The sequence below is a fragment of the Rhyacophila brunnea genome, unplaced genomic scaffold, assembly GCF_057557595.1.
Source record: "Rhyacophila brunnea isolate RB1 unplaced genomic scaffold, BYU_Rbru_1.0 scaffold_12, whole genome shotgun sequence".
Classification (NCBI taxonomy): Eukaryota; Metazoa; Arthropoda; class Insecta; order Trichoptera; family Rhyacophilidae; genus Rhyacophila; species Rhyacophila brunnea.
In genome coordinates this window covers 16,323,996-16,349,621 of record NW_028232774.1, presented here as the reverse complement: position 1 = coordinate 16,349,621, position 25,626 = coordinate 16,323,996, and the positions used below count along the sequence as shown (strand labels likewise).

The window sequence follows — 25,626 nt, the reverse complement described above, 5'->3', positions numbered from 1 at the left end:
AATTACTAATTATTCCTACTTAAATTATTTATATATTTCAAAATATGTGGCGTCAATCTGCAATGCATAAATGCATTGTTTAAAAAAAACATGATGTAATATAATACTAAACAATATAAAAGTAACAAAAAAACTAACAGTTTGTTAATACTACACAGTTAACCTATGTCAGATTTAGACATGAATTTGCTAAAAAATAACGTCAGGTTCAATTATGAAATAATAATAAAAAATAGTTTAACAGATAGTGCAAAAAGAAGATTGTAACATTTCAAACGTGAAGTTAAATGACATTGCAACTTTTAGTTTCCAATTTATTTAAGAAATCAAACGTATATTGGAGACACCATTTAAGAAGATATCTTTTCTTATTCTATTCAATGATTTTTTTTTAACAAATCGCGGTTTTAATGGAACTGTTATTATTTTATCGGATTTTATGTAAGTAAGTCAAAACATTTTGTACTTTGTCTGTTGGTAACATGTCTCTTATATCAATTCTTAATTACGTCTCTCTACAATGTCACCTGTCATATTATTATCATCAAGCTAGACCAATTCACTAACACCCCTGAATGCATGATTTTCTATTTTTTTTAATAAAAAATACAAACTCATAAAATATTTCATAGTTTTTTTTTATATATATTTTCATCAAAAAACACTTTGTACTATAAAAATGCTGGATTAATTTTTTTATGTTGAAATTTTTTAACAATTGTAGTATCATAAATAATCAATCGATTTACCTTATTCCAGTAATATTTTTTCCCGATCAAAATCTAATGTTTTTGTGGTTAAAACTGAATTTGGAAAACTGCCAAATTCTGGCCCATACATAATATAATATCGTCTACGGCCGCATCGTTTGATTACAATTAATTATATCCAACAACCACAAATCACAATGACATATATGGACAAAATTAAAATAATGATTCCTATTTTATCATTGAATATAAAATTTTTAGTAAAATCGATTTCTGTTTTGCTCAGAAAACCTAAACTAAAGTCTGTACTATACGTAGTATGCATTTAAGGGTTAAATAAGGCATATTCCATTTCTCTTGGTCCTATACATTGCATAACTACTTGTATACTTCCGGAGAACTTTACTAGTTCGTTGCCATTTGGGCCGTTTTTTTATCTATTTTTTCAGCAATTATCTTTTCTTGGCCACAATGTATCTATCAATTCATTTCTTACAGCCTGTGCTAGAGATATTATAATATTTTTTTTAACATGAATTATCTATATTTTTATTTTAAAAAACATTGTTTTCTACATCAAATCGACATAATATACTGCACTACTATTATTGAAATTATGGAAACAATACACGTAGGTAGGTCAAATTGCAGAAATTTTGTTGAAAAAAGTGTTATACATTTGAGAAATGTCCCGTAATACTTATTTATCAGTTTGTACAAAAGACTTTTAACACTCACAGGTAGCGTTACAAATTTCTTCAAATTGACGTTAATTAACTCTTTCTCTCAGATAGGACAGTTATCTAAGCGTGACGTCAGAAATTAGAAACAATAGTCAAATTTTACATCGGAAATTATTTTAGGAATAAAACGTTGTTACAAAATAATGTTACAATACGTAATAGTCTTGAATGATCTAACTTAATAGGTAATGTATGTTATTTGAATGTTTTAAAAGAGATTTTTATAATATATTAATTGTAATCTTTATAAATATTATAAGATTTATAATTATACTAATTTTTATTGTGCTAGAAGCATTTTTTATGATGGCAATAATATTTTTATTCGGACGAAGATTTTTCTAAACTCTTTCTAAACTGTATATTTATATGATTTTGTGAAGTTATGTTAAATGAACGATTTTTAAATCCGTGTTTTAATGCAGTATTTTAAGATCTTGAGTTAAAGATAATAAATTTGTGATAAAATACTGAAGCTGTATATTATTTTTATTGTCTATGTAACTTAATGTAATGTATAATGTTATCAAATACAAGTCATTACCTATGTTTTTTTTAGTTGACGTAATTCCGACGAGGTCTACCAAATCTAAATAGGGCAATGCCACTCATGCATTTATTGTCAACATTAAACTTTCGTTTAAATTATTTTATCCTTGTAGGTCTGTTGATAACAACCAGCTTTCTCTGTCATGTTTATTCGACTATTTTTTAAGTATGTAATTATTATTTATTTCTTACTCAACTCGAGGTTTATTTTGTCAAGTACCGTGACAACATACTTTAGCAATCGACCATTTTTTTCACTTCTGTAGGTTTTGACCAAAATTTTCAAACATACTAAACTTGTCCACTTCGAAAAGCTTCAGAAAAACATCAATTAAAGTTTATATATCTGCATGTTTTATATCACTATAGAGATGTACTCTTCGATACGTAATTAAATAAACATGTTTTGTACATTATAATATAATATACCCAGTATTATATAGAAAATACAAACAATATTATCATATGACATTTAAGTAACTAGTATATTAATTTATTATCATTCTTGAAATCCATTATGTATTCATAATAATATCCACATGTTGGCTACAATTCCACGCAATAAGTAAATTAAAATGTATACTTAGTGGGTCAAGAAATACATGATTAGTGTGGATAATTTTTATGGCAACAAAAAATATTTTGCAAACCACTATAATTTTGGCCATTGGCTATTCATAATGTCTTTGGCTAGTTTCTTATCTTTTTGTGTACATGTTTTTTAATATCCAGTATGGAGATAAGAATTAAATAATATAAGTACTTAAGGCAACACAATAAATATTTTTTCGAATACATGTTATGTAATTTAAATTCAATACATAATTGAAAAGCTGAGGATTGAAAATATCCATTTTAATTATAAAAGTAAATAATATGCGATTATAAATTATACACAAATGTTTTCGAGATTCTGTAAATTAAATTATTATTAATGGATGGTTACAAATAAATTTGAAATTATGCACATTTCTATAAAAATATTAATAAAAATAAATACACATAACCAAATGTTGTAACTTCTAAATGGTTGGAACCATAAATATGTCTATATTAATATGGAAACCCCTTCATTAACCTTGTACTCTATTACTCGACCCCTAAATATTATAATATCGTTATTTAGTTATCACAGTGGTGTCAAGTGCCAATATGTGGTGGAAAATAAAAGTTTTAATTAAACGGTGCCAAATTTAATAACAATCATACGATTGTTAAGTAGTATCTAGAAAATTTAATTGATATTTATGACGAATCAATAATGCAAATCATTAAATCGTTAATATAACTTATTTACTTACTCTAGTACCAAGTGGCCAATAGTATAATACTTCTTTAGGAATCACTATTCTTAACTATCTCTCTCTCTAGTTTGCCATATTAAACCTTTCTGCATCCCCATTGACGTAGTCCGCCCATCTTTTCTGGAGGGTGCGTATCAATTGAGAATATCCAACAATTTGTGAAATAAATCTTGATTTATATGGGTATTATAATATATTACATTTTATTTTATTAATTTATTCTGTACCAAAACTCTCAACAGAATACAAATTTTGTTATTCAATTGTCCAAGTCGTTATGTATGAAATAAAATAAAATTACTACATACAATAATCGCACGCAGTGGTTTGTTTACGCTTAAAGTGATATGTATATTTCCCATGCGTTTTTTTTCATAATATGTCAAAAGAAACATAAATTACTGTCATGGTGTAATCGCGTGAATTTATTTCAACTTAATCGGCCGCAGCAGTTGTGACATTTTCACATTCATTCCGAATTGACTTTTTCATGACACCTTGTTTTTTTTCATATCAAAACTCGCAATGTATGCGGTTTGCTACTTATTATTACAAGACGCCAAAGTGTTTTTCTATTTAATAACATTTACTACCTACTGTAAGTTAATTGTTTCAAACCTCTTTTGCATCACGGCATACGATTCAGATTATATACACATTTTTGCGACATACTGATGAATATATATCAAATTTTTCAAACACGAATAACATATCTGTAAAGTCGTGCATCTTGGGTCCGAATCTCTTAGTTAGATCTGGCAAAATCGTATGTTATTTTTAAATTTATATTTGGACCCAGCGCGTAAATCGAATATGTTGAGCAAGTGGCTAACATCATTTCACGTAAAACAAAGGCGGCCAAGATCCACCCAAGATTGTAGAGAAAATTAAATGGTCATATAATTTTAATAACTACCATAATCGAATAGTTTTAATAGAAATAATTGAATCTGGATATTTTTCGTGTGGAAATACCTAAAATATAATATATATTTTGAAAATACATACTTAATTTAAAAACACATCAAAAACACCAAGTACCAGAAAAAATCTTTTTTTTTAATACTATGCCTGACGAGACTTGAATATGTATTCACTAGATTCATGCTAATGTTTTTTACTAATTAAAAAATTACGATGAAATTAACTAGTAGTTTTTACATGGATAGCTTATCAAATTGCGTTAATTTTTGACTATCGATTTTTGTGTTTAGAATTAAGGTATCAATTAACTACCCTAATTACTAACCGATGCTTATATCACTCAAAATTTTAGTTATAACTTATAATGCTCTTCCTCTGTTTTGCTTTTCTTGAATGCTACTCAAAACCACCAATCTCTCCTTGTTACTCGGTCCGCGCCGAACGTCCAATAAACAACAAAATGCGTCTCGAACATATTGTGGAGAGTCATTTCAGAGCATGCCAACATCTCTAATTGCTATTCTGAATATTTATTTTCTCAGATAAATTGAAAATCATAAGATGCAAGAAACAGATGTTCTATCGAGTTGATAAAATCGGAATTACTTGTTCAATTCAACATGACTCTTCGCGAAATAAAATCCTCATCCTAGTACAAATAAGCAAATATCAGGAAAAATATGGTTTAATATTAGTATTTTGATATTTAAAAGGTTCTATAGCTTTGTTAATATTAACTTATAATATTAATTAAAGTGGAATAAGTACTATAAAAAAAATTGCGTTTTATTAAATAAAAACAACAATACTCGTACAATGCAGTTCCACCATAAATTGACAGTTAACAAAATAAAAGTTCTATAGCTTGTTAATGTTATTTATGATTGATATTATAGAAATAACCATTAGAAATATTTAAATATGTATTTTAAGATTGCCCCAGTTTTTACTCCTAATTCGCGATTTTATTTCACATGGCAAAAATCCCGATTTATTAAAATGCAACTCTAGCAACGCTGATTCGTATTAAAATCGACGCGTTCATTAGTTATGAATATTTTTACCCTATATTGCCTTGCTTATTTATTTATTTATTTATGTAGGTATGTACTTATAAACGGCAAATTCCCACCAGCGCATCTATTCTATACACGAGACTGCTATAGGCTGCTATCGGCAGCTATCGAGCATAGTTTTTCATTTTTTATATCGAAGTATTATCACGTGATGCAACAATTACAATAAGTTGGTTGTAATTGTTACAATAAATGCTATGTTTTAACAGCACATATCTTGGCTGTATTAAATTTTAGAGCAAGATAGACAGTTTTGACTGTTTAGACCAAGGGTAATCAACCTTTTTATACATACCGCCCACTTTTGTATCTTTGTTAGTAGTAAAACTTTCTAACCGCCTACCGGTTCCACAGTATGGTGATTTATAAATGAAATTTTTTATATACTTACTTCCTGAAAATATTCAATGGGTTTGTCCTTATCATTCGGATGCTTTGTAGAAAGATGTTCTCACAATCAACTTGGCTTCATTGCCTCATTGGATAATGTTGTAGGTATGATACAATAAACGCATTGATAGTCCAAATAGTATATTTTCTGAAATTTAAATTGTCACGGGCAATTTTATTTAAATATAATGAAAATGTTTTTAAAACCCCTACCGCCCACCATGAAAGCTGGAACGCCCACTAGTGGGCGATAGGTACCAGGTTGACTACCCCTGCTTTAAACGGCTAACTTATTGTAATTGTTACAATAAGTGCTAATACTTCGATACAAAAAATGAAAACTATCCTCGATAGCTGCCGATAGTGGCATATAGCAGTTTTGTGTAGAATAGATGCGCTGATACCACCACGGCCACCTGATAATTTCGTCTATTTTTTTTCATATTTACATAAAAACATGTTCAACTGATTGCATAAATCGGATACACCTATCGACTTATAACATTATTATCCATGCATGATTTATGTATTCATGCAATCAATGAACCACCTGTTCAAGATGGTCATTATTGCATCAGTTTTCTTTTGTTTAAGAAGAATCTATTAATTATTATGAGCCATCAATGCGTGGTATTGTTGTATTTTTTTCTTAGCGGGCTATCAATTTTTCATTATTTTCACTTTCGCTAAGTATAAAACACAAAACATTTCACAACACCACTCATATTAATGCGGGTCATGAGCGAATACAAAATTAATGCGACCATATTTTTGAGGCCCACGTAAATTATAAATTTAGTAAAAATGAATTGGTCATCCTTATTTTAGGACATAAAAATAGTAGTTATGTATTTCACACATTAAATTTATATTAGTACTTATTCCATTGGCATTCATTCAAAAATAAATATTAAATTTGGTAGTATATTATGCAAATAAAATTTGCATCATATCATACAATAAATATATTTTCTATTTACATTTCGAAATATCAAAGTAAATATTTTTCTTCCTCTTCGTCATAATTGAAGAAAATAATCCGGGACCATTAGGCTTCAGCTATCTCTATGACTCGGCTTCATTCCTGTCAGCAGCACAGATTGCCTGTAGGTATAGTATATAAAAAAATCCTTGGCACTCTGGCAGGATTTCATCTTCTTTTCTTTTAATGTATATTTCTGAGGTTTTTTAAAATTGTTTTTTTTCTACATTGTATATTGTAAATATCTCATTGTCGACTTACCAAATTATTATAAAAAATATTGTTAAGCGTATAATGATTTATAATTTATATGTATGATTCGTTTATACGTTTGGTCACCTTACCCACTTTGCAACTTGCAAGGTGTATTTTTATAGGATTTATTTTTACGGTTCTAGCAGACTTGCTATTTTCTAGATACATTTCAATATCAAAGATGAATGCTTTCTTAGCAATATATTATTACCCAGTCTGACAGCTGAGTATCACGTATTATAATTTACCAAAATATTAACATCGTCACTTCTATACTACAGCAAGATAACTTGATTTTCATTGTTTTTTAGATAGCTATTTAATATGATTCTACATTCCCTAATCTACAAAATGATAAAAATAGGTAAGTCAGAAGTTAATGGTAACTATATTAATTTTGTGTCTGAAATTATTAGATAACTTTGAAACCATAAATGCATTAAGACGGTACTTCAGTGTAACGGCAAATAATTTTCAACTATAGGTGCGACGAAATTTCGGACTGGCTGGCAATCGGAGAGCAAAAGTCGAGCTGTGAACACGTCAATTTGTTTTGTGATGGTGACGGGGGTATCAATTCTTAAATCATGTAAACATTACTAAAAAACGTTACCCATTTACTTGGAAAAGAAAACATGCCAATGATATTATTATTATTACCAGTAATAGAACAATAAACATAACATTAAATGGACGCATGTTAACTTTTTATGATAAATTATGTTTTGTTCTGCACGCGTCATTTGCACAATCTTCGCGTCGCGCAGTCACGATCGTTTTAGACCGTGCCCCAGCTGAAGTATAGCCTTAAATAAATAAAATAATATATCTACAATACTTTTCATACAATTGAACATTATTTAATCGTTCCCAATTAGACAAGCACAATTTTCCATTTTTATTTTAAATAATAATTATAGCCTAGATTTGTGTTAAACAAATAAAGTTAAAATTTCATTTTCCCAACAATGACCAATTCAGAGTTACCTGGTTGTAGAATTGAGATGACGATATATTATTATGTAGCGAGTTATCTTTCCTTATTGTATACTTCTAAATTTATGCTTGTCTTACGTTCTTTTCAAGAAAATTTTGAATTAGTAAGTGCGCATTAAAATTTGTATGATACTCAAAAAATCTTTTAAGTTATTTTTCACAAAATATAAATAATTCACAAAATAATTCTGTTTTAGGTCATGTTTATTTCATGTGTATCTAATAAAATTGTATTTCTTAAACATAAATAAATAAAAATAGATTTTAATAACAATATGTTAATTTATCTAAATACTTACAATGTTTATTTTCCGCAAATACGTTGATCATACGAGTACGTAAACATTTTCTTTTGATTTTCTCAACCCCGTACATTGTTTCTTCTGTAAACGAAATAATTAACAGTATCAGCTATAATTAACTATTTCTTTTATTCAACGAATAATTCACAAGATTTAAGAATATATCATTCTGAGAAAAAATCTTTTTTGTATTGGTTATTATATACTCTATCAGAAAGTGTTTTTTTTCAAAATAATATATGTTCAGTATCAGCTATATTTAAAATAAATAATTATTAAATATTTAAGTAGAATGGTCACAATATGAATCAAAAAAAAAATAATAACTCTAATCATAAAGGAACGATTCGAATGATTACAATATTATAATATAGACGCGCATTATCCTGTTTTTCAAGTTGCAAAAAGAGTAAGTAAATTATTTATAGTACTTACCTATATATAATTGCATTTTTCATATTATTATTATGGTAATAATAACATTATTTTAAATAATGCAATCTGGCGGCGAGTGTCCAATTCAACTTTCTCTATTGCATTTAGCTCAGACACACACCACTTTTTTATTATTGTATAGGTTCCTACCTTTGAAAAGAATTTACTCTCGTAAGGTTTTAGACATCTAAAACGGTTACTTGTATAACGGCAGATGTCAGTAAATAAAATATTTTTGTCTATCCATTCATTGTCAGAAAAATTTTCTATCTACACGCGATATCAAAATAAATGGTGTTTATAAATCTAGCCATTTTGTTTTGACGAACTTTACCCATGACATTAAACTAATAAACTAATAATTATTAAAAAGCAAGATTTAACAAAATATATTTTTATAAATTACATGATCATCGGCCGGGGTCGATTCATTCTTAGATGATAACCTCCCCTAGATCTTTCGACTCTTCTCGGTCCCTAGTTCGTAGCTGCCATGTACCTACATCTACCAAACTTTACGAATTCGTCTATCTAGCGGGTTTAAGGCATGTAGTCGTTTAATGTCCCTTGGGTACCATGGCGGCATTTATCCAGCGGTTGTCCACTCGCCAAGTGACAGAAAGTAATCCAATATCATCACAGTCGTACATAAAAATCAATCAATAATATTAACTATAATTTATAACTATTGGTAATCTGAAATGAAAGGTCTGTAATCGAAATTCTTTCTGACTGTAAGTACTTATTTTTATTGTTTACTAATACTATGATAAACACATCTAAAAACTTACCTAATTAATGTAAATCAAGAGTTTCATTAATTATTTTTAGCTCTAAAACCCTAGAGTAGATTTGGCCTCCTCCAGAAATTGCCTCGCTTTCCAATTACGTTATTCGAGCATCTCAGAGCAGTTCAGCCATTTTGATGTCGGACGTCAGTCAAATTTTGCCCTCGTAGGACTATGTCCATAGGCTTCCTCGACGGTAGCTCATTTTGCATATGTACATTGCCAATTCAGCGGAGTTTTAACATTTGTATATACCACGCAAGAGTGTTGTTATGTTAACTATTATTAGTTAACATAACAATATATTCAATATATTCAATGTATTCTACAAGTTCTTATATGTGAAGCAAAACACGAACTCTCAATGTATAATATATACGAAGATTCATAGAAATGTAGCTAGATATATGTTGGGTATAGAGCAATTTACGAATAAGTAGCATACATGCTTATATATTTGTATCAAGCTCTTCAACAAAAATGGACACCGTATACCGCTTGGGAAAAATAATACTTTTCCTGAGGGGTATACTATATCGACTGGACAATTGCAACCATATATTTCTACCTACCTATAAGGTACTGAAAATTGATTTAGGTAGAAAAAAAATATATACTTAGTTGTAAAAAACTAAATACAATTATATGTGAAACGAGAATAGGCAAAAATTCATTTTACTGTGAATCAATTCCGAGTTGCCGTACTTTTTTAATACATTAATTACATTTAAAAAAAATAATAATAAATATTGTAAAAATAATAACTATTGCAATATATTCAATTCTTCGCTGGTGACTATGTCGTAACACTTTTCTCTAGTTAATTCTAAGCTAGCAATACCCTTTTCTACCTTGTTTAAAAATCTACCACCCAATATCACCCCCTATTATTTTGTTGTGGAAAGAAAACACCTTTCAACGAATTCGTCGGCTGGATTTTAATCGTAATATCATTACATTGGCTATTTTTTAGATTTTACTTTAGATTCAAATAATCTTTTGAATACAAACCGAAGTTTCTCTAAAATTTCTTATTATCTTCGAATAGTTAGTATTTAGAGTCAAAATTTTCTATATTCTATCTCTCTATTTTATCATTTTTGAGAATACCAAGGATCTGTGAAATTAAATAATATACATTAGTAACAATTTATGTTATCTTGCTAGACGTTTTATTGTATGGAAACTTACATTATAAGCATAGAAAGAAGATAATAATCATTAAATTTAAAAAGTTATGGTTTTGAAACATGTAGGCACATAGTGCAGTAGAAACATAAGACTACCATAATATAACCAGAAAATTTGAAACCTTTGAAAACTATGAAGAAAATTGTTATTTAATATATTATTATATTGTACTGATAATCGAATACCAAATCGTTGCAACTGTTGTGTAAGGTAAAATGTAATGCCAGTAGACGAAACTTGGATTAATCACAAAAATACCGGTTTTTGAGACTCTTGTGTTCTCAACAAACACGCTGTAAATAAATCAAAATATCGGTTATTCAAAATATAGATATATTTCTATAAATATTATGTAAAAACTTTTTTTAAATCTGTTTATTTTTTAATTTTTGGAGGAGAAAAATCATCTAACCTCAATCCGCATCAATTATTTTCACACTATAATAAGTACTTAAAAGCTATATATGTCTCACATAGAAAAATAAATATTCATACCAGTATAAAAATAATGATAAATACAGCGAAAATTCTAAATTTAACCGCTACATAGATGGTTATGGTGGAAGAAATAATTTTAGTACATTGTGCATTTTACGACTGTACGTTTTGGTTACAGACATAGTATATAGTAACGTGGCTTCTAATTTCATGAATCACAAATTTGAATCATGGGTCTAACAAATACGTATTATCTTTCAATGTGTGTTTGGAGTCAGATTAGGTACTGCAAGCAGCTTACATACGTCATTTTTCCTAAAAACAAAAATCTATTAACACAAAACCTCCACTCTGTGGAGGCCCATATTGTGATCTTCTTACAATATGTATAGGCACGTATATAGTTTCAAAAAGTTATGTTTCAGTTGCCTGCAATATAATACATACTATTGTTGTATGTTAAAAATTAATACCCGTTGAATGAAAGAATCAAGAAACGAAATACCAACAATTATCTCACAACTGCCGATAAGGAGAGGATAAGCAAATAATGAAGATTTGATAATATCATGTTAATTGATAATAATTATACTTTTCAAAGATAGCAACAATTATATTATATTAATTGACAGATTATATGGATATATTAAAAACTACACATTTCATAACTTCCGCATTCACTAGAAAATCGTTGAAAATACATAATAAAATACGCCTTAACAATATAAGTACAACACGAAAATATCATTCAACGAATAGAATAAAGTTATCTAATAATATATCACATTAAATAATATAGCATGATAGTTTATGCATTGTATTCCATTACGTTTATCTGATTATCTTAAATTCACCGTATGGCTTGAGTTGGAATACAATAATTAATTCGGACACGAACGGCATAGAGCTTTAAAGTTCCACCTGTTGTGTCTTTATTAGAAAAGCTCCGCTTGGCGAGGGACGCTGTATAGAAAACGTTGGAGCTTTAAGTTTATCGCGTTGAGTCTTTCATTCTGCGAAATACCTTGCCAATTGAAAAACAAGCATTAGTTGTGATGAAAGTAAAGCTCTTGACTACTTGAAAAATATATTTCATAAATCTCTATTAAATCGTATCACAAAGATAATAAATCTGCACGGATATTTTTTTTCAACTTTCAGTAAGCTTAAAAAAACATCGTATCAAACATCTTTTAATATCTTTGAGTAGGTAGCTATTTATCTACAAATGTGTGCTATTTTGAACGTAACTTAGCAACTTCTTTGACATAATATTATTATTAGCAGCTACTCGTTACGTGAATTATAAAATCTCTTAAGAACCTCTGTTAATAAATTACCTTCATGTTGTGGAAACTCATTTGGTCTGAATGTAATTAATAAATTAAAAAAATTAAAAATTAAAAAAGTATTTAATAAAATAAAACAGGCACTGACCTTTGATGTTGAGAGGGCTCTCGCACTGGAGCTGGTTTGGTGTCATATACTTTTCTTCTTCGATGGCGCTACAGCTCAAGTCTAGCCCTGGCCTCCTCCACCACCGTCCTCCAGCCGGAACGGTCCTCCTCACGTATTTTCCAGTTCCTGATTTTTAGCAGCTGGTTGGGATTTTTTGTAATGTTATCACCCCATCGCGTGCGTGGCTTTCCCATTTGCCTTTTTCCCCTGGATTTCCTTCGAGGATCTTCTTCGGTATCTATGACTCAGGCATGCACTGGACATACACTCACGCACTCATAAACGGGCGGTTCGGAATGTCATCCTCACGGTTTCATTTTGATTTTGGGATAAATGATTTTGACAAGTTCAGGATAGATGATAGACGCGACGTTCGCTCAAACCGTATCAGATTTAGTGCAACGAAGGTCAAACAGATGCGTTTTGGATGTATCACTGTGTGGTTAACGACGGCTTAGCTTTAAAAAACCTAGCGCATCCGCTGTTTTGAAGTAACAGCATGTAACGTAATCACGGTCAACTCATGACTTGTGACTGCTGGTCGCCCGGTCTTGTGATAATATCTGGGAATTTGAGGTAGGTGGGAAAAACGACTATAATTGGCCCAACCACTGTTTATTATGATAAAATATGAAACCGATTATTTATTTAAAATAAAATTCATAAACTAAACATGGATACAACAGATTTATACCTAAGTATATTATTATATAGTAATCAAAATGATAATAAAAAATCATTTTTAAAATCGAAAAATCTGTCATTTTTAATTAACGTTGAATTTAATACATAATTATAATGAAAGCATAAAATAGCAGTAATCCTATCATAATAACATTTATACGGGCGAAATTTCATTTTGTTTTACTTTGTAGATATGATATTGCAAGGCATTATTAATTATTCATTATCGAATATTGAGGTTTAATCTTAGCACGTATTATAAAACCTATTTACCGGTGAATTTTAATTTTATTCATAAAGCGACCTTTATAAAGGTAAAAGTAAATGCGTGATCATGTTTTGGAAGTAAAATGTAAATTGAGATTGTACATACACTTTCTGTTATGTTTTAAAAATGATATAGATACATTAGGGACCTTGTCTATATTTTTCAAAGTTTAAAGCTGTTAAAATATACCCAATATCTTTATTAGTGGGTACCGTAAATGTTACGCATTTCTATGTTACTACAGGATATAAATAATATATACTTATAGTCAATATTAACATTGAAAGAATTAATTCCCGCACAATAGTTTGCTTAGGTCAATCGGCTTGTAATAACTTATATAACATAACGACCGTGCTTAGGAAAAAGGGCGTAACCCTCACAGAACAAATTTTACAGGAGGGGCAAAAAACGGTTTTTTAATGATATTGGTTCAATATTAAAAAAAAATATGCACATACATTGGGTGCATCTAACAATAATTAAAGAAGTTATTACAGAAAAATCATTAAAATTGAGGGTTAATGCTTTTTTCCTTAAATTAAAACTTAATTAAAGCTCAATTTAAACATGAATTTAGATAATAATTTTTCATTTGCCGCTTACTTCCTTTTTACAGAACGTGTATAATATAGTTGTATACATTGTTAATATCTAATAAAAGCACTTTTCGAAAAATCGAGGGTTACGCCCTTTTTCCTAAACACAGTCGATAATATAACGCGCGTGGTAATCTTAGAGATCATGGGCATTCGGTAACTTTTACTTTTACATAGATACCGTGAACATTACAAATTATAAATATAAGACATTCACAACATGACATTTAATAACAAAGAAACAGTGTAAAGAAGAAAGAAATTAATATATTATGCAGTATCACAAAACAGTATGAAAAGTAAAGTACAGAATTATAAAAAAAAAAAAAAAAAAAACTATAAATCATGGAAGCACACCGAATGAGCTAAGTGGACCCTATATTAAGAATTTATAAAACAACGTCCACCTATATTCATCTTCACGTAGGTGGAATATTTTATCAATATTCGAAGCGATTTGGTTGAACAGAGGTATTGCTCTTCCAAGTGGCATCACCAATGGCCGGTTAGTTCTGCTCCTCGGGAGAACAAACAACGTATGCTCTCGATTTCTAAGAAAGTTATCAGGGACACACAATTCAATACTACCAATAATGGCTCAAGTTTAAAAAGTTGTCATTTACACCACGTACAAGTCGAAAAAACTACGTGGCCAAATATTGATATCGTCTTCTTCTTCTTATCGTGCCATCCCCTAGCGGAGGTCGGCCACCATCAAGGCAATCTTATCTTTGTGGTCTGCTACCCGGAACAGTTCAGTGGAGCTGCACTCGCACCAATCACGGAGGTTCTTAAGCCACGAAATGCGGCGCCGTCCTCTGCTGCCATTGATCTTTCCTTGAATGACAAGTTGGGGAATGCTATATTTTTGTCCTCTCATAATGTTGCCGAGGTACTGTAGTTTCCTGGTTTTGATACTACGTAGAACTTCTCGGTCCTTCTTCATTCGATTGAGAACTTCAACATTTGTCACCCGGTCAGTCCAAGGAATTTTGAGGATGCGTCTATACAGCCACATCTCGAAAGCTTCAAGTCACATCTCTTGGTTTAGCGTCCATACTTCCATACCATAGAAAAGAATTGAGAGCACATACGTACCATACGCAGTCTCAGACCTAGGTTAAGATCTCGATTGCTAAGAAGGCGTCTCATTTTGAGATAAGCGCTCCTTGCGATCTCAATTCTAGTTTTTATTTCCTGAGACTGGTCCCATTTCTCATTGACCCATGTACCTAAATATTTATAATGAGTCATACGTTCGATTGGTTTGCTGTTAATGACAAAATTCTAATATATAATATAGATATCTTCTAATATATAAATATGTACCCACTATTTGCTGCATATTACCTACATAGAGTCTCGTACCTAATTGAATATTATCGCGTAGGATAGTGTGCGGTGTTACGAAATGGTGACTTTTCCATATACTAAATATATTTTCGTAATATTCATAATATATAATGGTTACATGTAAATTGTACGTATGCAGTTCATCGTAGACACTTATTCGTGCGCCGCAGTACGTGAAACATGAGTTCGTATAACATTTTATAAAATGACGAGTTCTTCGTTGAACATTTCACCGTGGAATACATTTGTACGTATCTTACACAATGAGGCGATCGTTTGCAAATAGTACTGTTCCAATTAGATTAACCCTAACCTAACCTAACCTAGTAAAGACATCTCATAAAATTCGTATTAAATCTAATTGGAACAGCAAATTAGCGCCACATGGTAGCATACGTACAAATATACTCCACGGTGAAATTTTCAACGAAGAACTCGTCATTTGATAAAATGTTACACGAACTCATGTTTCAAGTACTACGGCATACAAATAAGTGTCCTGTGGTGAACTGTTTACGTACAAATTTTCGGATACGAGCAACAATAGTAGCAAACCATGAAAGTCTCCAGGAATATATCGTCACTGTTCTGGCAGAAGACACTAATTCAAATGACATATTGAGTTAGTTATACCAAAATGTTCCTTATTTCAAACTTTACCGTCTGGAAACCTTCTTAATAAATAAAAAGTCTTTATTTTGAAGTCATCCTTTTTACGATTACTTAATAAACTCACATGATAGACCATTTCAAACATTTTAACAACTTCAAAGTCAAATTACTCAAAACTAGTATTCTCCAATTAGTGTGTTCTGCCAGAACAGAGACGATATAATACGAGGGTGGGTCAATAATTCCTTAGAAAAAAGCATTGAAACAGTTTTTATTTTTGTATTTTTTTTTTATTTCTCAACATAATCTCCTTGGAGCTCAATACACTTGGTTAGACGTTTCTCAATTTTTTTTAAACCGTCAGAAAAATAAGTTTTCGGAAGGTCCTCAAAATAAGCATTTGTCCGATCGATGACTTCTTCATTTGAAAAAAAACGTTGTCCACTTAGCCATTAAGTTTGGGAAAAGGAAAAAGTCACTGGGGGCTAAATCTGGCGAATACGGTGGGTGGTCGACCAATTCGAACTTCAATTCTTCAATTTTAGCCATTGATCGTAAACATGTGTGAACACGGGCATTGTCCTGATGAAAGAGGATTTTTTTCCTGTTTAAATGAGGCCGTTTTTCTTCAATTTTGTTTTTTAGCTGATCCAATAAAGATGCATAATAATCCCCTGTTATTGTTTTTCCTTTTTCCAAATAGTCAACGAAAATAATTCCACGTGCATCCCAAAATACAATAGCCATAACCTTACCAGCTGATTTTACGGTTTTCGCCTTCTTTGGACATGGTTTGCCTTCGCAATCCACTGCTTTGACTGTTCTTTCGTCTCGGGAGTATAGTGGTGTATCCATGTTTCATCTACAGTCACAAAGCGACGAAAAAATTCATCCGGATTGCGTTGCATGAGCGACAACAGGGCTTTAGAGGCCACCACCCTATTGCGTTTATTGTCGACTGTGAGCAAACGCGGCACCCATCTTGCAGAAATATTTTTCATGCCCAATTTGTCATGTAAAATAGAAAAGACGCTACCTTTTGAGATCCCTGTAACCTCAATTATCTCACTCAACTTTAATCTTCGGTCACTTAACACCATATCGTGGATTTTATTGATCATTTCTGGTGTAGTCACCTCTACAGGACGTCCTGAGCGTGGTTCATCCTTTGTTGATGTACGACCACGTTTAAATTCATTTAACCAGTTATAAATAGTTGCAAGTGAAGGAGCAGATATGCCGTGAACTAAATCCAACTCATTTTTTATTTCGTTTGCTGTTAACCCTTTTATATTAAAATGTTTAATAACAGCTCTAAACTCAATTTTCTCCATTTTCCATTTTTCCATTTTCCACAAGCAAATTTTTTTTTTAAATGTACGAGAAACACACAACAACCCGACCAATCTGATTGAAACTTCGCAGCATACTGAATCGGTAGTGCCGCTGCATGAAAACAAACCGCTTGCAGTACTAGTCGCGCCACCTGTCGGCTTTTCTAAGGACTTATTGACCCACCCTCGTATATAGAAGAAGTATAGTTAAATAAACTTTAGCGTGTAGTTAGTTGTGTAATAAATACATGATAATAATATTTCCAACCTAGTAATTGATTAAATATTTCTGGTGATTTTCTATTTATAACATTAATAGGCCGTACGCTATTGCTGGATATTATTATTTATGTGGGTTTTTATGGTGTATGGTGCATATAAACTCCTTTTAACTATCCTTGTATTTCTGTTCAATATGGCATAATGCCGTTAGATTAAAATTAACGACACGTATTTAAATATTTACATATCTAGCTATAATAATACTCCGAGACACAGAAAATACGTGATAAATACTTAATCTCAACTCGACAACTGTTTGATAGATCTCGTACACAAACGTGATTTATTCTATAGAATAAAAAGGTCAATAATATCGAATAGAACTTTAAATTAATACTCACACAAATAAATAGCATTAAACAAAGTATCATCATGCAAAAAGGCTGAGTTTTGTTAAATAATAAATCGGCATAAATGAGAGATATATCGATGCATGGTACATTTTGTGTTGAAAAGATACCTTTTATGAAAAAGATTTATTTATTTAGAAAAGAGTAGAAGTTGTGGCATTACAGCGATTGGCCAATACGCCATAATACATAATAAATACAAATTATAAAAAATGACTTAATTACAAATAACAACCAATATAAATAAGAAAGTTTGTGCTTATTTATTAGATATTAAAGTAAAATGATAAATACAAATTATAAATGTAATCTATTTAACATGTCCACAAACATGATATAGTTAATAAAAAATAAATCAACCTTTATGGTGCCATCAAATAAGTTAATCGCACGATACACAGCATCATGAAACATCACATCCGTCCTGCGCCGGGGTATCATGAAGACCGTAGAGTTACGAGTGATATTGGTGGGAACATGAAAATTAATTTTTGCCAGTATACCTATACGGATTGCAAATGAACCCACGATGTATGCTTGCAAGTCAGTATTGTTCCATGCGCTTTACGGACGGAAATAGTAGGAGCTGAATGTAACAAAAAAGCCTCATCACTACTAATTTAAGCCTGTATGCGTTAGTGCAGTACTAATAGCATAATAATACTACTGTTATGTATACAAATATATTGTTCTTTATGAACGTCAACTAAATTACGTAGATAAGATAGACGAGCTACAGTATAATCTATCGTTTGAACTGAACACATGACCGCTTACATTTAAATCGTGCTTATTATTGAATTTTACTATGTATTGCTTTTATTTTTATTTTATGTCATAATCGTGACGTGATTTGTATATAATATTAATTAATAACCTGATTTAAATTAAAGTTAATTAGTTTTATAACTTTGCGTTGCAGTGATACGCTTCTTTGTCTGATTATCTCGCATAAAATTTGATCAAATGATATTCACTTCTTTATATACTACACATATTCACATGTTATTATGTAGTAATAAATAAATATATATAAAATAATATTTTCAGAATATATTACATTATTTTCATCCTACAGCCTGCTTGCAAAGTTGATACTGTTTCTAAGGCATAAAGCCCATTGACGCAGCGAGTGCGGCGCTCGCGCAAAATTTCTACAAGTGGCGCGTAAATCATCAAAAATACAACGTAATCAAATACGCTAGCGCCCACTGGACTTGACGATGCCTTGCTCCCCGCCTGCCGCATGAGTCACCGTTTTTCGCTTCTCGGCGATACGATTTAATGAAAATACAAAGAAGTCCATTCATTGAACACGGCTACCAAAATTACGCTGCTCGAGGCGTCGTCGATCGACGGGCGAAAAGCAATTATTTAATAACAGAGAACCCATTGTTTTATTTTATTCCGTGTCATTATATTTCGCTGGTTAAATAATGTCATCGTAAATATTAATTGCAAGCCCCGAAATAATATAATATTTTTATTGCTTTGTTATGAGAGGCGCTGTAATAATAATTATTTTGTGGTGCTTGGGCCGCTTATTACATAGGTGAAGGGTAATGCGCGGCGAGAGACGTGTGATTATGGTTATGAATAAACACTTCATACGCTGACTTCGCCCGCTCGACGCGTTCTATGGGCACCATCGCTAAGTGTTATTCCTGAATGGAGTGACAATATTTGTGTGGCTAGATTTCAAAATCAGCCAAGTCCATGATAGATGAATAGGAGAAGAACAGCTTTTTGTTTTCTCAAATACAGTCATAAGGGTGAAAGTTTATATTATTACGAGTATAGAATATTTAAAATGAATAAATTACACATTTTGATAATGCAAAAATGTTAGAAAGCAGTAGTTCTTCAGCAATTCACAAAAAAATCAAAAATACCCAAAGGTGGACTTGGCTGATTTTGAAATGTAGCGACACATTTAAAAGAGTTGGTTTATTTCTATGAATTAAATACTTAAGAAGAGCCAAATCATTTATCTTCGTAGGTTAGATAATGGTGTGGTAATATACCAGGCTCTTTAATTTAATATTAATAAAACAAAGCTTTATTTTCAATTGGCATTGTATAATTTTACGTTTTAATTCCAGTTAGCACAATTAGCTAGACACCTTCTTAAAATATCAATACCGTCATTATAATTATTATATTTTTATTCTGGTTTATGTAACTAGTTTAGTACACAAAGCAACATATAGTAATATCATTGTATAAATAAATAATAATACAGCTGCCGATCGACACAAAAAGCTCACTGCAACGAACATACCGCAGAATATGACGGAAGCGCGCCAGCTTTTACACGCGAGAGCTTTCAATTCAATGCACGTCATGAAATGTCTTTTGTTACCTGCAAAACTAACTTTTGTATAGTGCAATTGATTAGCAAGTGGCGATGGCTAGATAAATACAATATTTGAGCTTTGTTCGGTAATATGACAATTATGTTTTGCTGTAATGAAATATGTATAATGGAAACCAATCAATCTTTTTTGACCTCATTGTAAAAATAATTTCAAAAGGCAAACCCATCATAGCTCAAATACGTGATACTGGGATGGGATTATTTAATACTAAAAGCGTTACCATTAAAAATATGTTCTTTCAATTAATACGTACTTTCAATTTCAATTTATTTATTTTTTAACATATTGTGGACATTACAAATTATAAGTTTAAGACGTTCACACCATGACATTTAGAAACAAAGAAATATAAAACCGTATTACATAAAAAAAGAGATAGATCAGTAGATAAATTAGATAGGTACACGGAAGTACACCAGATGAGTTAAGCAGACCCTATTTTAAGAATTTATAAAACAACGTCCACCTAAACTCATTCTCACGTAGGTGGAATATATCAACACCCGAAGAAATTTCGTTGAATATATTTATCGCCCTCCCAATTGGCATTACCAGTGGCAGGTTGGTTCTGCACCTTGGGAGAATAAACAACTGATGGGCTCTATTTCTAAGATAGTTATCAGGGACACACAGGTTAACTTATATAGGTATATATTATGTGTCAATAACACGTGTATGAGATAATGCCAAACTACTATATTTTTCTAATACACATTGATTTATATTAAGACAGGTATTTCTTGCATAACAATGCATTTCATCTAATTGTGAAATACAGATATTTTTTAATGAATTATTTAAAAATATAATAAACTTAATTATTGGTTACCTACTTTAAGCCGCAATAAGTGACTATTTAGAATACGAAATTATCACTCTCGCTTTTGAATTCATACTTAATGCCTCACTGTGCAATTTAACGCCATTTCATTTTTGTATAAAATTTGACAGAGACCACATTTTAATTAATACCCACCCTTTCACGTCAGACTTATTGAACAAAAATCACGTTGAACAACATTATTTTATGACAAAGCGAAATAGTTTTTTGGAAACTGTATGTATGCAGGTATTTTTTTTTATTTGACAAAGGAATTATTTTATTTTTAATAAGCAATTTTCAAAAATCTGTACTATTATTATAAAAATATTGATAAACGATAACTTTTATTTTATTTTTTATTTGTAATTAGTTAGATGAATAGAATTTATTTTTTTAAATATTTACCCCAGTATTAATTATTGTTAGATTCTTATTTTTTTACTTCACTAATAGGTTTTAATCTTTACCGATTATTTTACCTATTTTTACCTATTTTTTATTACAACGTTTTTTCTTAGCTCGTATTTTTATTTGTCCGGTACAAATCTTGAAATCGATTTTTAGCTAACTTTCCGACTAACTAGATATTTGAAACTTTTTGAATATATCAGAACACGATGCCAATGGATTTTTTAATACTTTTAGCCATCTTTAAGTAGAATTGAATTCATTTTCAGTTAATTCTGTTTTGGATGAAAAGTTATTTCGACACCATTATTGATTGCTAAGCGGATGGCCTAGCAACTAAATTATTAATATATACGTGCGTTACTTTGGAAATCAATATGAATGTCAAAATGACATTTCAGTATTATTTCTATCAATTACACATTTTTTTGATCGTTTAAGCTAGTCAAGTCAAGTTAATATGATTCAAGCGAAAATTTCAAAATGTTGTATATAAAGAGTTCTTTTTATCTTGTAATTATTTAGATATATATATATGTATAATACTAACATAACTATCATAAAACTCAGTATTAAAAAAGTAAAATTTTATTAAAGTATACTATTAGTTGGATTCAATTTTTGAAATGACAACTTTCAAGTTCTATTTTTTATTCTTTTACAGAGCTACAAAGAAAAAGATGCCGGCAAAATTGTCTTTTACACCACGTCTATGGGCATAGTCAGAGATACGTACCAGAAGTGTGTCCTGGTAAAGAAGATACTGCGTAACCTGCTGGTCAAATTTGAAGAAAGAGACGTCTTCATGAGCATGGAATACCAGGAGGAAATCAAGGATAGAATGCATACGTCAGATGTCATCGTGCCACAGCTGTTTGTTGATGGGCAGTATATCGGGGTAAGCTATTTCAAATTCATTGTTTCAAACTTTATTAAACATGATATTATTATATATATTATCAGAACTTCAAATCATTTCATATAGATATGCTATTTACTATATTAATTAGTTAAAATATATTAATTAAATAAACTCATACCGATTTTGTTGACTTTATTCTCAAATCTTTACTCAAATACAAAGATATTTAAACAAACGTTTTCACATATTTTTTTTATAAACATGGAGTCCATAATTAGCGTGAAACCTTTTGTTATTGGGTTGAGTTGGTCTTCCTCGAGGAACAATATTGTCTCAACAAGACTTCTTGTTAACTATTTGATCTTGTACTTAGAGCTTAGAGATGAATAGAGGTTACAAAGTTGCGAGTTATATTATACGAACTGCGTATATATTCAAGACAGTGTCATTGTAATACCTTCATGAAGATAACTAATAATATTATATAATGTGTCAACCATCTGAAAGTTTAATAAAAGGGAAGTTAGAGCTTTATAATTAAAAAAATATTAAAAACTATTTGTTCCCAATTATATTTTAAATTGAATTAGATAATGAAAAATAATATAATTTTATCTGACAATTTATGTAAAATAAATAAAACTTCGGAATAACTTTAGTTAGAAAATTAACCAATCTAACCTAAGCACGCCGAAATGAATTAATAACTATTTGTCTGACGTATTATATAATATATTATAATTCATCAATATTTACTACAATCTTTTTAATTTAAAATCAAGGTATAAATAATAATATGTATTTATGTACCTTAATTCCTAGGCGGCACCCATTTTTTTTTTACTTGCGGATTCAAATACCATACGGTATCAGTATAATATACTGCCCTTCGAAGGAAGAAGGCAGTAACTCGCAAAATTTGTGAAATTGAGCTATGAATGCCATCCGTTAGGTAATTTTGAAAGCTATGTATTCTGTTCACTTTAAAATCAGTATTATCACTAAAATACCGTTTGAATCCTTAGTGAAAAAATAGATATCTTCTAAAATAATACAATTGTTTTAATCAAAAAGGCAGTAATTGCACCTATTCATTACAGTTACTGCTTGTTTATTATTATTTTGTTTGTATTTTAACATCCTACTAATAAAAACTATCACCATTTCATATTAATTCACAGTACTAAAGTTTGAAAAAAAAACACATTATGTCATTTATCTCGAAGGTATGTGAGAGTCAGTTACTGCCTTCTTCCTTAGAAGGGCAGTATAACTCTTGTTAACAATAAAGGAAACACATTAATCATATTCTATGATACTTTGTATTACAATATTTTCTCACTTAATCGCTAAAGAATGTATCTATATTAAATATATAAATGTTTTTGTAACAATTGTAAATATTGCTTAAGATTATCGCTAGCGTTTTTGAGATAAAATATAAATCACCCGATAAATTCACAATACTTTCCGTTCTGTATATTGAACAGTATCGACCACAAAACTGGAATATTTTATGCGTCGTATTCCCTATTCCCAGTGTAAGTCACAGAGAGCTTTTCGCTTTCCGCACCGTTGACCATTGTGTATATTTCAATAAAGCGGTATCATAATACCGAACCCATATGTCATAACACCACAGAGTTCCCTTAAACTTAATAATAAAACAATCGTACTTAATACATACTATGCATATTGGTGGTTGAAAATTTGATAGGTGGGTAGGTAGGTCGGAACGTGGTATATAAAAGTCACCGGTTTATTGGCGGACTTTAAAAACACTTACACTACATGTCGTCAAAGACGGACTAAATTTTGAATCTCTCTATTGATAACTTTCGCGTTGACTGCTTGACTCAGGTACCTGTCACGTTGACTGTTGATAGAATAGTATTTTACCACGTTTTTATTAGCTCGTATTCTTGTTTGTCCAGTACAATTTTTTTCTTGTTTGTCCAAGATTTTTAACTAACTTCCCGACTAACTAGACATTTGAATCTTTTAGAATATATCAGAACACGACGACAATCATTCTTTTGATTCTTTTAGCTATCTTTAAGCAGAATTGAATTCATTTTCAGTTAATTCTATTTTGTATGGAAAGTTACTTCGGAAAAAAAATCGTAAAAAGTAAAACACGATTTTTGGTTGCTAAGGGGGTTCTAGCAACTAAATTATTAATATATACGTACGTTACTATCAAAATCAATATGAAATGTCAAAATAACATTTCAGTATTCTATATTTATTTAGTATTTCTATCAAGTACAGAAAAAAGTATTTGTTAATACATAGAATTGTCAAGTTTATATGATTCAACAGAAAATTTTAAAACGTGGTATATAAAAGTTCTTTTTATCTTGTAATTATTTACACTGTACTTGCGCGAGGATTCTTATGATAATTGTTGTACGCTCGTGAGGGTAATAAAGAGGAAATAGACATTTGACACAAAACAATTATTGGTGATAATATAATAATATTTAGCCAAAACACGTACTGCATTTATGTGTGTTAAATACAACGTTATTAAATAATATGTTGTATATAAATGCACATACGGCATGTATAGAATTTATAAAAAATAAATACCTAGGTAATCTAATGTACGATAAATCATTTTTTTTCCATTTCAATATAATATAATATATTCTAGAAATAGATATAAGCCACTTAGTCAATCAATGAGGTCCGTATTATGCATTCAAATATACATTTGAATGACCCCGGATTTAAACCAGAGACCCACGATAACAGGATAGTATTTACGACTATATGGTTTTAGAAATTTTGCTTTTAACTTATGAAAAGACTTCAAATTGAGGTTGAATATGATGTGGCCATACCAAAATTAGATTCGTTATAAATAAAATTGATTACAAGTCATACACATTTTTGCTTTTTATTTAAATTAATATTTTGAAATTCATTCAAAAAATGCATTCAAAATATAATAAATGTAAAATATTTTCATTGCATTCGATAAAACATTAATACACTATATGTTAATGTTAAACAGTTAATAATAAGATGGGATCCTTAAACGAATACCCATTTTTATGTCGTTTATAATTATCTCTAATATATCTTTGACTGTACAAATCATTTTTATTGAAAACTAGTTTTTGAATA

General features: G+C 30.3%; 1 protein-coding gene across 5 annotated transcripts in view; it reads left to right on the top strand.

Moving 5' to 3' along the window:
* The window catches only part of LOC147077831 (uncharacterized), a 201,683-nt gene that overhangs the window by 154,193 nt on the left and 21,864 nt on the right, over nt 1-25,626 (top strand). For all 5 annotated transcript variants that reach the window (XM_085960863.1, XM_085960864.1, XM_085960861.1 and 2 more), the window contains one exon: nt 22,297-22,530. In XM_085960863.1, the coding sequence (XP_085816989.1) occupies nt 22,297-22,530 (234 nt within the window). The remainder of the gene's footprint in view (nt 1-22,296; nt 22,531-25,626) is intronic.